At 32.9% G+C, this 15,333-nt stretch overlaps 1 protein-coding gene across 1 annotated transcript; it reads right to left on the bottom strand.

Moving 5' to 3' along the window:
• Positions 1-7,895: 7,895 nt before the first annotated feature.
• On the bottom strand, positions 7,896-13,467 carry LOC139504271 (fibrinogen-like protein A). The gene is made up of 5 exons (XM_071294337.1): positions 13,332-13,467; positions 12,492-12,637; positions 11,263-11,359; positions 10,829-10,993; positions 7,896-8,173 (listed from the first exon to the last, which is right to left on the bottom strand). The coding sequence occupies exons 1-5, from the start codon at positions 13,465-13,467 to the stop codon at positions 7,896-7,898; spliced, it is 822 nt and encodes a 273-aa protein (XP_071150438.1).
• Positions 13,468-15,333: the final 1,866 nt, after the last annotated feature.

Genomic DNA, 15,333 nt, shown 5'->3' on the forward strand with positions numbered 1-15,333 from the left:
ACAAAGATAAATTATCAAAGACCGATATCAACACTGTGTTTTTGGATCTTAATGATGATGAGAAGAAAATTTACAAAACTTTTAAAAGGGAATCGCTATGGACAATAGGACATATTTGGAATAAAATGGAAATTATCAATCTTATAGACAAGGATCCAACTAAACCTGGAAACATAACCAGTGCCAATGCAGCTGGGGACGAATTGAATAGGACATTTGAATCACTGACCTTAGAGACAAGTATTGACATGGCTGCTCTTGAGGCTGACCCATTGACAGATGTAGATAAAAGTATGGAATCGTTATCCTTAAATGAAGATGAGGAAGAGCTTGTAGATAAAAGTATGGAATCATTATCCTTAAATGAAGATGAGGAAGAGCTTGTAAATATCATACATGAGACAGAAGAAAGCGACAGTGATGGGGAGTTAAGCCTACCTGAAATGCCATCTCTAAATTTGTCAATGATAGAAAGTGATTCGGATACCATTAGTTTGGAAGATTATGAGTTACAACTTGAAGATGATACTGAAAATATCCTAGAAATTGAAATGCTACTCAGAGCTGTAAACAACTCAGATAGTCAGAAAGGAACTGAGAGTGATGATACACAACGTCCCGAAAAAGCATCTAGTGGTGAAAAAACCCAGCTAGAGGAATCTGAAAACAACCATGAAAGTGTAGAGACCACATCTGTTGGTGATGGTGATGGGAACAGCCCATTTAAAGTAAAATTGAGAATGGAAATGGGGAATGTGTGAAAGAGACAACAACCCGACCAAATGAAAAACAACAGCAGAGGGTCACCAACAGGTCTTCAATGTAGCGAGAAATTCCCGCACCCGGAGGCGTCCTTCAGCTGGCCCCTAAACAAATATATACTAGTCCAGTGATAATGAACGCCATACTAATTTCCAAATTGTACACAAGAAACTAAAATTAAAATAATACAAGACTAACAAAGGCCAGAGGCTCCTGACTTGGGACAGGCGCAAAAATGCGGCGGGGTTAAACATGTTTGTGAGATCTCAACCCTCCCCCTATACCTCTAACCAATGTAGTAAAGTAAACGCATAACAATACGCACATTAAAATTCAGTTCAAGAGAAATCCGAGTCTGATGTCAGAAGATGTAACCAAAGAAAATAAACAAAATGACAATAATACATAAATAACTACAGACTACTAGCAGTTAACTGACATGCCAGCTCCAGACTTCAATTAAACTGACTGAAAGATTATGATTTCATCATATGAACATGAGGCATAATCCTTCCCGTTAGGGGTTTAGTATCATACCATCATAACATATATGAGAAGAACATAACCCGTGTCATGCCAACAACTGTTTTTAGAAGAAATGTGTTTAGTTCCGATGCAAAGACCTTATCAGTGACTCAATATTAACGCCAAAATATGCAATCTTTAATGACTTGACAACAGTATCGTAATTATATCCCTTCTTAATAAGTCTATTCAAAGGTTTGGTAAGTTTCTGAGGTGAATACTGACACCTTTGTGCTTTATAAAGAATATTACCATAAAAAATTGGATGTGAAATACCTGAACGTATTAGAAGTCTGCATGTTGAGCTATATTTACGAATGATGTCTTTATACCGATGATAAAATTTAATAAATGTTTTGACTAGTTTGTGATATCGAAAACCCTGGTGTAATAATTTTTCAGTAATACATAAATTTCTCTCGTTAAAAAACAGGTCCGCAATAAGTGGTGCACAGTTAGTCCCCATTGGAATTCCGATAATCTGACGATATACGGAATCCCCAAAGCGAACAAAAATGTTATCAAGTAAAAATTCAAGGGCATATATAGTATCAAAGCATGTCCAATTAACATAGTTTTTTTGTTTATTGCTACTAAAAAATGACCTAAAAGAGTTTGAACATATATATTCACATTCTGATTTTTTGAATGCCCATTTAATTAGGTGTGTGAATTTTTTCTTAATGAGAATGTGACGCAATGTGGTATACAGGGTAGAAAAATCAAAACTTTGAACAGATTCAAAATCACCAATATAAGCATGCAATTTATCAAGTACTTCCAACGAGTTCTTGACACTCCAAAAGTAATTTATTCCACTTTTTTCGAAGGCCTTATTTGAACAATTTATTATCAGGTTTTTAATTGTACCAAGTGTGCTGGTAAGAAGAATAGACAATTTAGTAGTTGAACAATGGCTTGAAGACGAAATAAATCTATATTTGTAAGGGGTTTTGTGTAGCTTAGGAAGCCAATACATAGTTGGGACTTTCATTGTATTTGGCTCTGCTTGTAAAGCGGTGGCTAAAAGTTTATGTTTATTACAGATTTCGTTTTCTGAAAATGGAGTCAGTTGGAATGTTGGTGAATTGGTGATTTCCTTTTTCAGAACCTCAATGTAAAAGTGTATTAGATGACATTCTATTAAAACTTGAAATTTCAAAGACAAATGAGAGAGTTCTTTTTGCACCAGATTTCAAAATAGCTAACAATCTCTTTAAACTAATGAACAGCAACCCAAAATATCAAGCCTTTTTACCAGAATTTCCTGTTCTACGTTTACGAAAGTCAAAAATTACAAATCTAATATCCGCTTACAAAGATTCAGGACTGATTCATATACTCCAGTATATGAAAGATGACGAAAATGAAAAGGACTGAGCTAAACTGTTAACAATTGCAAATATTGAGACAGCAACAAGAAACATATGGAGACTTTCAACTGCAATCCATGTAACACTTTGTATTGCTTTTTTGAAGAGTTTACCAAAAAATGAAGCTCAAACCTTACTGAGATTGTTTGAAAGTTCATCTTCCACACAGACTATCAAGCTGGATTTTTTCATAAGAATATAAGCAATCATTGTACACTTTGCCCTACGATGATAGCAACGTAAATTTTGGTTTGGACACCTTGAGGGAAATTGATCACAGATCTGCAAAGAAGTGTATCCGACCTGGATCAACACTTGAAACCCTACTGCCAAAAATGTCAACTGTTGATAAACAAAAACAACTTCATGCAGTCAGGAAATCTATTGTATATGGCCAAACAATCGGAGATGATGACATCGATAAAGTTGATAACAAGGCAGTAAAGTCTTCCGCTTCAAAATATTTAGGAAAGAAACTGTCTGCATCTGACAAAGAACACATTGAAAGGACCATGAAGCTTATGCTAAGACAAAATGCATTTCATACTGAAAAAGACTTAATTCCAAGAAATATTTACCATTCAAATCTCCCAGAAGTATCAACTGTAATACTGGATAAAAACACATACGATGTAGGAAGATACCTAATAAAAAGGTTTGCATGTGACAAAAAATATCTGGATTTGACACAGGAAGATTATCCTTCCTTGGAGGATATGAACTGATAAGCCGTGTAAAAAGGAATCAGAGTGTAACTATCAAAAGAACAACATGTAAACCAAAAAACAAACCAAAAACAGACAGAGATCGGGAAGAAAAGCAGCGAACAGCAAAAGTAAAAAAACTATCTAAAGTAATTGACTGCATGTCCTCAAGCAAGAACACATGCCAAGCTGTTTTGAAACCAGATGGGTCCAAAAATATGACAAACAAATCAGCAGGGGTAAAGAAAGCCTTAATAAATCTTATAAAAAGATGTCTGCAAAGCGATACAGCAACAAATCCGAAACTTGACAGTAGTAACACTGAACTAAACAACTTAATACTTACTGATTTCACTACACTTCCACTTGCAATACAACAGTTTGGAGTTATATCTATCGTCGAATTTGCTGGAACCAAATTCAAAGTGTTTGCAACATCTGGACAACAATACTTAAATTATATTTCGAATGGAATTGTAAAGAAGTTGTTGAATTATCTTCCCAACTTGGAGCGCATAATAATATGTGAGGAAAAATATGCATTTACACCAAATGACTTCAAAGCCAACACCAGACAGACACGTAAGCAGAAAGAGAAGGTCACAATATCCCACTTAAAGGAAGACCAAGAAATTGTTAGTTCAGAAAATTTCAGCAAACAAGCAGTGGTTGGTACAATGGCTGGAAAAATTCTAATAAGCCGATACTTAGCAACACAAATGGAACATTTAAAGATCAAAGCTGACTTAGAGATTAATGTTGATAGCGAAGCCTATACATCAAAATGCAACTGCCAAAAAGAACATGACGAAAGCTGTTCAAGGTACACAATACCAGTACGAGTGATGTATAACAAACAGACCGGATACGTTAAAGAAGGATTTATAGATGAAGTAAAACAAAGAAAAGGAGAGGCTGAAATGGCCTAGGCAGACTGGTTACTGGATGCTGACATACAAAAAAGCTTAGGTAACGGCAAATGTGTAGTTAACTATGTTACATCAGCTGACATTGACACTGTAGTCATACACATATTAGCAGTTAGCCAGTTCTGGCCAAGGAATGAAGACAACACTTTTAAATATCCTGTGTATCTTATACTTCAAAAGAAGAAACCAGAATTATTTAACATTACTGGACTGTTGACACTTTTTGAAAAAACATACAACAGAAATATCGGGCTAACTATATCATGCGTCCTGTCTATGGGTGGTAACGACTTTTTGCCAAACTTTCATGGGATTTCTCATGATCATTTATTATCAGAGGTCTTGAAAGATGAAGACTTGCGCAACAACTTAGTGACTGTGTCTAGAGACGAACATCAACTTCATCTTAGCAAACGATTCCTTCTCAACACAAACATGTACATCTGTCTATACAAACGAATGTATTGTCCCTCAAATCTAAAAAATGAGTTACTATTACTCGAGGAAATACGGCAACTTACAATAAAACCTCCCGATAAAGACTTTAAACATCCCCAAAACTGGATGCCACCAAAGACAGCCTTACAGCAATTGGGGAAATTAGTACAATGTCAACTGGATTACTTTGAAACAATAGGACATCATGACGCATCTTTACCCAACTTTATTTCCAAAGGTTGTTTAAGCAAACTGGACGATGGATCTATTCAGATTGAACTGGGATCGGAAACATTTATCCAAGATCAAAAATCACTTATCACAATAGAAGAAAATACACTCAAGGAGAAACTGAGGCAATGCCAACAGTCGGACAACAAAAAGAGCAGAGCAACAAAACGGAGGTTACTGGACACACCACAGAAAGGGAAAAGTGGCAAAAGGGTACAGACACAATCTACTCCAAGGTACTTTGATTTCATGTCTGAAATATTACAATATTATATTTATTCATTTATTTATTAGGAGTTATATTAAATGTAAGTTAATAGTGAGGCATGAAGCATTTGTCTTTTGAGAAGGCATGGGTCCTTTCAAGGACTATAATGAAAGCAAAAAAATGTTTTATGAAGCAAATAATTTTTTTCTAAAATTCTGAATAAAAAAAAGATATTAAAAAAATTGCCAACCATATTATAAGAATGGTAGATGCCTAATTAATATTGCTTTTTACCACTGTAAAAATAATGGCAAAATGTTTTTGATTTTTTATATGTACTTTATGTAAAATCCATCTGAAAGGAACTTTTAAACAGGAAATTCATGATGATTAGTCTTTTGCTATATGAACATATAAATGATATATGCAAGCTGTCAAATGTGAAAATTTCATTATTTTGGAACCATAAACTAGGGACAATTTCACTCCTTTCTTTAGACTTTAAATAAACTTGCTAAACTATTTACCATTTGAATGTAATAATCAAAACCATTCAATAATAAGTTGAATTAGAAATATTACTATTTTGATTTATATCTATATAGAGGTTATTTTTTATTTCAGAAAATTGAAGACTACAGATAAAAAATGAGAAACAAATTAATGCTGTGGACATAATCCTTCTTTGTGTATTTATCATAATTTGACTTGTATTGTGATTTATTTTTCTGTGTAACACTTTAAAACTGAAAATGTTATACTATAATACTTAAAGCATCGTCTGCTACTATAAACATATTGTTTGTGTTACATATGTTATCAGCAACAGAGGTACAGCTTATCTCAGTATGGGTCACATTCCTAGTGCAATTAGAATTGTCAATCAAGAAGGGTGATCATTTTGATCAACAAACCAGAGCTTTGTCGCTGGAGTAAACAAGGATTTTAAAGATTTTTCGATTTGACTTTTTAAACAACATTTAATTAAATAATACAAATAAAAGTAGGGGTTAGTTGAAAACTTTTTCAAGTCTCTACATGGATAAAACCAGAGGATTCTGAATATTGGGAAAAAAATTCAAAACAATACGAGCAAATTTTAATATAATACCAACCTCATTGTGTACAACTTATGTTCTAGAATAGGTTTCATTAGGTAGACTATCAGAGTGAAGAGAGCTCTATATTTATAAAACTTTTGAGAGCATAAAAGAAATGACGTAATATAGAACATTTCATATATATACAACAAAATCCTGCATTGGAAGCTTTCTTGCTGCATCAGTATTAACATGTATACTTATTGTTGAGGCAAATGAATTTATGTTAGCAACTGCTGGTACTTCGGTTTTTAAAGATATTGAAAATAATGATAATTGAATAAAAGGAAGAAGGCAATGTTTCGTTTAAAAGCTCCATCTACATCAGGTTTGGTGTGTTCCCTGCAAGAATTTCTTCTATTTCCTTTACTTATACAATCTGCTATGTCAAAATAGAAAAGACTGACATATATACTGGCGACTTTCTGTTAAAAAAATCTCCACAAAACAGTTAAAGAAAAAAAGTGATTGACTGCTCTAGTCTAGACTTGACGTATATAATTTGATGAATGAGATAGGTTGAACTTTTCAAAATACTAAGGATTTTCTTACCCAAGTCATAGATTACATTAGCCGTAGTTGGCACAACCTTTTTGGAATTTTGAGTCCTCAATGCTCTTCAACTTTGTACCAATTTGGCCTTATAATTTATAAATGATCTGAGCGTCACTGATGAGTCGAATGTGACGAAACACGCGTCTAGCGTATACAATTATAAGCCCGGTACCTTTGATAAGTAATTGTTTCTTTCGTATTATCAACTACAACTGAACTTCTAAGGCTCCTCAATCTCAAACCTTAATTGGCCTTTAAATTGTTTGATGCGAGAGTCACTGGTGTTACTTCTCTAGACGGAATATTCGTCTGAGGTATAATATATTGAGGCTGATATCATTGATTCTTTGATGGGTTTAAATTTTTCGTCACTGTCACTCTCATGTACTACTGAAAGGAATGACTTTTGCAGTCTTCCGCTCTACAGTGACGGTTGCATAATTTGAACTTTTTAGATTTGCCAGACACTTTCTTCCTGTTTACTGATACTTTGAATTATGAGTGTGTTTGTGTGTATATATACATGTGTGTGTTTGGTTTAACTTTTTCTTAATTAAACCAGATGTTTCAATCTGAGTTTCCAAAAAATAACTCGCAAGTCAACAACGCATATAGTAGAGATAAAGTATTTTTTTAATGATTTATTCAATTGTGCAATACAATTATAATTAAAACAACCACAGTAAAAAAAATAATTACAACTGTTTCAATACAAATACTGTTTAATATTTCATTGTAGAATTTCTAGTGAGAAATACATAACACTACATAAAGTGGATATTTTGGAATTTCAAAAATAGATTGTATGTGAATATATTAGTTAGATCTACTTGCCTGAATACATTTAAATTTAAATTATACAATACGTCCCGGGTATTAGAATATTATTTAACAAATATGAGGATAAAACTAAATCCATTCGTTTAATATGTTTGAGCTTTTAATTTTGCCATTTGATTAGGGACTTTCCGTTTTGAATTTTCCTCGGAGTTCAGTATTTTTGTTATTCTACTTTTTATTACTGTCCTTCATGTCCTTCCTCCTCCTTTGGTATCTTCTCTCTTTTGCTACTAATCATTCTTAAATCTTATTTTCATCGAGACTGATTTCAGTGACTGACGGCCAATGAAAGGTTGCCAATAGATGGCATTGAATGTTAAACTACCTGTGGGATAGTAATAGTAATAACCATTCAGGTTTGCTAGTCCACACTCGTTATACCACCACGCTCCTCCATTTTGATTAGCACACGACCGACCAAATAAAACATAATTGGCATTATCACGATCTCTAGTTGAAAACGGTTGACCATCAATTTCACCAGTACCCGAGTCGCCAGTGATATCCCCTGAAATGAATTTGAATGCATCATTACTTAGTTACAAATACGGATTTTTGTTTTAGTTAATGCTTTTTATCAATTTTCCTTTTTTATTATTATACTGCAGATTCCTTTAGTTTCATTTTTTCCAGTTTTTGTGGATTAGGAACACTTACATTCTCGTGGATATTTAATTACTTGATTTTGCGGAAGGCTGCATTAAAGCTTATATGAAATTTGTCACTCTTTGAACCTTTAATTTCATGGTCCACCTTTTCCCACGAAATCCACGAAACTTGATATCCAACGAATGATAATGCATCTACAGTACTACAAAAGTGAAATGGTATATCAGTTTCCACAATTATTTTATACATGCGCTGTGTAAAGTACGAGTTTCCTGTTACCTCAGAATTTTACAAATACTGACTAGATTTTTTTTTTTTTTTTTTTTTAAAGTGATTAAGATTATAACACAATGTTGACTGTTAAACCATATTTTAACATTCCTACCTATTATGTCTGTTTGTTTTGTTGTTGTCGTGATAATGGAATTTAATGAGACTGCCATACCGGTGAAAGGTTTAGCTAGCTATATAACCAGGATTAATTCACCATTTTCTACACAAGAAAATGACTGTAACAAGTTAGGAATATGACAATTGTTATCCATTCGTTTGATATGAGCTATTGATTTTGTCATTTGATAAAGAACTTTTCGTTTGAATTTTTCTTCGAGTTTGGTATTTTTGTGATTTTACCTGAATCATTTAATTTGAACAAGATATTTCTTCATGGCAAAATACAATTTCCCTTGATAACAAATCACATTGAAACAATGATATAAAATATTTTTTTATTCGTAGCATATACTTCATTCCTTCCCTTGCCCAAAAATCCATTTCTCCACTTGAGACAGTTAAATTTTAATATTCACAGCGCGTGGCTTGCCGAGTCTGCTAATAGTTTAAATCTTGTTGTTGAGAGTGGATAAATATCGTAATATACGAGATATGGTGATGGAATCTGCTTCCTTTATCTATACTATTAAACGAGAAGACCTCATTTTGTGTGTCGCTTCTCTTCCTCCCTCAATAAATTGATCATCATACCTCTATGTCCTATAGGTACCATGTATAGTCGCATTTGTCATCCATTCTTATGACTATTCATTTTGGATTATTTTGGGAGAAAAACGAAAACAAAGATATTCATTCCGTCATCAGACCGACTTTTATATCAGACATGACTACCGGTTTTAGCATTGAGAACCAATCGTATGATAGATTATAAAAATGAAAAATAAATAAGCCAATCAGAGTGTTGTCCATATCATGGTTTTTAGATCGTAAGAAACACTACTATTATACCTCGGTTTTAAATTACACATGATTTTCATAAGTACTCGGACGGGGACAGGACAATTATTTTTGCGTTTACCTGCATGTTCTGTATACTATGGTTAAAATACTACTATAATATATATAGACACTATATAATCAGATAATATAGCAGTGATCGCCATGGAAAAGAAACTTAGAATTAATGGTTAATAGAAGATTAAATACACTTTAATATTTATAATATTATGGATACGTATGTTCATTTATAGTAGAAACATAGAATGTATTATATATATACAGAAACGCAAAAAATGAAATATAACAAAAATTAAAATGATACCGGACTTATCGGATTGATAAGAGACTCTCTCTATAATATAGCAGTGATCGCCTATGTGAATAAACTTGAAATTGATAGTTAATAGCAAATACACTTTACTTATAGGATACCTATGTTCATAGTATACAGAAACGCGAAAATAATGGAACTTAACAGAAAAAAACGGACTTTGGAAACAAGGGAGAGGGCTGAAACTGTTTCCAAGTACCTATGAATTTAGATATCTTTTCTAAAATTCGCCAGACATGAACTCTTTTACTGAAATTCCCCAGACACAAAATCTTTTACAAAATTTCTCCCTACAATAGTATATATACTTTCAACCAAGCTCTTAATTCTCGCGATTTCGCGGGTGCTTTCTAGTCGTTTTTAAGACCCACCTACGATAGCAGAGGGGCATTATGTTTTCTGTTCTGTGCGTCAGTTCGTCCGTTCGTTTTTTCATCCGTCCGTCAATCCCGCTTCAGGTTAAAGTTTTGGTCAAGTAGTTTTTGATGAAGTTGAAGTCCAATCAACAAGAAACTTAGTACACATGTTCCCTATGATATGATCTTTATTATTTTAATGCCAGATTAGAACTTTTTTTCCCAATTTCACGGTCCACTGAACATAGAAAATGGCAGTGCGTGACGTCACACCAGGCATGGCTACCTTTTTTCATGACGTCACAATAGGAAATTCAGAAGAACTCGAGAAAATTAAACGTCACATTTTAATTTCAAGCAATCATTTGCTGATATTACGCTAGTGATGAACAAATTTTTCTCACACCATACAGGAAATGTGAAAATTGCACAAAGTTAGAGAAAACAATATTAATCCTTGATCAAGATCAACCTACAGTTTGAACCGCAATTCACTTTTCGTAAATTAAAAAAAGCAGTACCCATTGATTGTTAATGACTTCAGAATCCTTTATTGCAGTTTACAATGAATTCAGATATTGAAAATATAAAGTATATAATATAAAGGAAACCGAGAAACATTAAGAGTACTCACCTGCGTCGCCATCATAGTCATCCAAAGTCAGTATGTAATTGCTCGATTCATCCCCGATCCTAAAGGTCTCATACTCTGCATAACGAACGTTACCATACCAATCCTCTAAATCAAATCTTATCATATAGGATCTACTGTTGACGATAGTATGTATATAATCGTTGCCTGTAATAGAATATAAGAATAAAAAATAGTTTAACAACTTATAATGTCAATCTAGTGGCAGAATTATGAATGTTTAAATTTAGAAGCAAGCAATTATTTAACTTCAAAAGAGGGAGGAGGTTGTCAATGTTTAACAACACGATAATATTAAGTATATGTTGTTTGAAATTGTTATCAAATGAAGTGGGTAATAGATATTTCACTAGAGATGAGAAATATTTTTCTCACACCATACGGGAAATATTTTCTCATACCATAAGAAACCTTACCAAGCCAAAAATTTTCGGCTAGATTTCCGAAGCCAGTCTTGTAGTCTGCCCAGGTTCTGTAGAAGTTGACAACACCGTCTACACGCCTCTGAATTACCTGAAACCAAAAAGAAGAAAAAAAATTAAGTTTGACTTTTATAAAGGCGAAGAAAAAGAGGGGCGAAAGATACCAGTGGAACAGTCAAACTCATAAATAGAAATTAAACTGACAACGCCATGGCTAAAAATTAAAAAGACAAACAGACAAATAATAGTACACAAGAAACAACATAGAAAACTAAAGACTGAGTGACACGAACCCCACCAAAAACTGGGGCTGATCTCAGGTGCTCCGGAAGGGTAAGCAGATCATGTGGCACCCGTCGTGTTGCTCATTATTATAAACCGTGTACATAGTTTAATTCGGTAGGTCATATTCATGAAAAGAGAAGGGAATAGTAGTTACGACGTAAGAAACATATCCGATATCATCTGTTAAACGGTTATTTTCATAACGGTCAACCAAATCATGAAAGACTTCTGTCAATTAAAGCATTTACAGCATGAATTTTGGAATATCTCTAATTGAGACCGCAGCTGAATGCAAAATAAGACATGAATAGGGTAAATTATTGGTCTTTTAGACTCCTTGTGTCATTGAATATGAAGGATGATAAAGTTGAGCTCAATTATCATTCGAATCCATTTGTTGTTTCATTATATGGCTGCTCATTGAAGTTTGCTCAATATATTCTTTTTTAACGTGTATGCTACATATTTCTGTTTTGAATAACTTTCACTAGGTACGATATATAGAACGAAAACCATAAGTTACTTCTATCTCTGTAATAATAACACAAATGAAATATATAAATTATAACATTCATAAGATCTTGAAAGATTTTTATTGCCAACAAATGTAGAACGTAGGTTTGTTAGCAATATTTAGGGTTTTCAAGTGTGTTATCTGGGATAATTGTTGAATACTTTTGTCTTAAATGCAATAACTACTGTAAACAAACTAATATTCAGAAGCGTTTTATTTTCGCGACTTTCGCGAATAGAAAAATATCACGAATATCAATCGGCGCGAAGATGTAAAACTTGGATTTTTCCTTACTAAACTACATCATGTAAATTTGAGAATCACGAAATTAAATCGCTGCGAAATGGACTAGAAAGGGCTAAACGTGAAATAAAAAATCCGCGAAAATAAGTTGGTTTGAAAAACTAAAATAAAGTGTCAATACCGTCCAATTATATCCAGTCATGTCGCAGTAAACCGTAATAGGATAAGTGGTTGATGGATATATATCGTAAATCCCACTGCCACAGTTAGTTACTATACCAGCACAGTCAACTGGTTTGGCAGGTTTCACTGTGCATGGATCTTTAGCTGTAAAAAGAAATACATCATTTTCAGCAATTTAAATAAATTATTACACAAAAGTCGTAATAATATTCATGTATCACATATATGAATTTCTTTCTTCAACTTTTTCTTCCTTTCTTCGTTAAATCTGTGTGTATTCCTTTCTTCGCTTCATGATACGATCGACGATGCAAGTCATATGTTTGTTTTATCGTGCAGCACAATTGACGTGTTGACGGATGGTGTCAGAGAAATGAAAGTTTAGAAAGGTTTTCATTACCTATACTATAAGGTAATTATGAAACTGTTTTTATAACCAATGTAATATTCAAACTTATTACATTGGTTGCAATGAATATCAAAGTTTTCCCAGTAATCGTTGGCTTGCAAAGATACGAGTTTGAGAGTTCTTGTTATCAGTATAGCCATTCAGGCGCACTTTTAATTAATTTTCTAATTTGACAATGTAAACTGTAAATGGCGAGGCGAAAAAAAACGCGAATATAAGTCGTCGCGAATATGTAAATTTTTTTTATCAATCTTTAAAATTATTAAACTGCATCAATTAAGTCAGAAAATTTCGAAATTAGATAGCCGCGAAATGGTCTAGGATGGGTAAAACGCGAAATAAAGTCTCCGCAAAAATAAGTTGATTTACAGTATTACCAACCAAATAAATTATAAAATAAAACCATAAACATTACAAAAGAAGACTAACCAGCTGTTATATAATTCTGTATATATTTCCCATTGTATGAATATACAGTTTCAGGGTTACAAAGTGAACTGAGGAAGCATTGCTCTGTAGTGTTATCGTAGCTCGCTGTACAACATGAGGCATCTCCGGTGCACATTGTCGCACATTCAACTGTAGATTTCAGCTGAAAAGGACCAGCTGTCACATCTTTTGAAACAATAAGTTTATCATTTCCTACATTAAATGGAACTTTTCTACAATCCGCACATTTCACGCATGGAAGGAACAACACAAATGCTAGTATGAACATAGTTTCTTTATGAAATGTAATACACATTTGTATGATGTCGATATACCACGTGTAAAACAAAACCCATAAATATTTAGTGTGTTATCAGTATCTTTGTTTTTGTTTTTCATTAAATTAATGTCTTATCTCAGGAACAAATAAAACTGTACACACCGTCACAAACACAGTATATATAGTTCAAGGTTCATTATTGCATGCATATGCTTTAAACATTAAAAAAGAATAACAGTTTTTATTAGTTACACCTACTTTAGGTCATATAGTCGAATATGGATGATTTTATTCACTTTATGTTTCATGTTAAAATTAGTATCTCCTCCCACCTACGTTAGATAAAGATTCATTTTCTTTTATTTACAGATACTTATAAATAATTTATTTTTGTTTACAGTTAATGATGAATTCTGAAATTTTATACAATACAATACATTTTGAAGTGTATTTTAATTTTTTTTATCTACAGTTGCATTATCAAATCAATTTCCATTTCTAAATCCGTTAAATTAATTTAAAAGAGGGCCAGGAATCGAAAGATTTCATGACATTTTGAATGTACTGAATCAACGCAATATAAACAAGGACACCACTAATGCATGTATACTTAAAGAGAATTTAAAGTGCGTATGATGATTTTATAAAAGCGGGTTCTTTCATTAAAGTTTGTTCATTTTATATTCAACAAAGAAAGTATTTTATTCATTCTCTCCTCCACAATTCCTTTTTATGTCTCGATGTTTTAGTGACCTTATCTTTAAGAAAGAACATTACAAAAAAAGTTATAAAACAATTCTTCGGAACAATTTAGAGCACAGGTATTAGATGTCTCTCTTTTAAAAAACGGAGAAAGAATTTTAGATTCAATCAAATTTTTTTGTTATCATTTTTAAAAGGTTTTATTTTGTTTTCTTTCATTTAAGAAATAATTCATGCAAGTCATTTGTTTGTTCAAGATTTTCACAGGGCCGTTTTATTCGAAACATATCTCGAGCCTAAAAGAGCAATATAATTAACGAATATACCTACCCAGGTCATGTGCTAATGATAACAAACATATGGCTTGCATGATTTATTTCTATCCTGATATCAGAAATACGATAATTTAATAAATTGAAATTGGCGTGTGTATGGCTGTTTTATTTGATTCCCTATTAGATAAAAGCTAAAATTTTCAAATTAATCTAAAATTTGCATACAAATAAACTCATCAGGATTAAATTTAGTATATACGCCAGACGCGCGTTTCGTCTACAAAAGACTCATCAGTGACGCTCCAATCCAAAAAGTTAAAAAGGCCAAATAAAGTACGAAGTTGACGAGCATTGAGAACAAAAATTCCTAAAAGTTTAGTCAAATGCAGCTAAGATAATCTAAGCCTGAGGTAGAAAAGCCTTAGTATTTCACAAAATTCAAATATTTGTAAACAGTTAATTTATAAATATAACAATATCAATGACAATTCATGTCAGCACAAAAAGTGCGGACTACTGGGCTTGTGATACCCTCGGGGAAATAAATCTCCACCAGCAGTGGCATCGACACAGTGGTTGTAAATAAACTCATCATAGATACCAGGATTAAATTTAGTACATACGCCAGACGCGCGTTTCGTCTACAAAAGACTCATCAGTGACGCTCGAATCCAAAAAAATTTCTTAAATAACCACTAGAAAAATTGTGTTTAATTCTTAACCCAAACATTTTATATTCCGTGGC

This window comes from Mytilus edulis, chromosome 14 (genome assembly GCF_963676685.1).
Source record: "Mytilus edulis chromosome 14, xbMytEdul2.2, whole genome shotgun sequence".
NCBI classification, from domain to species: domain Eukaryota; kingdom Metazoa; phylum Mollusca; class Bivalvia; order Mytilida; family Mytilidae; genus Mytilus; species Mytilus edulis.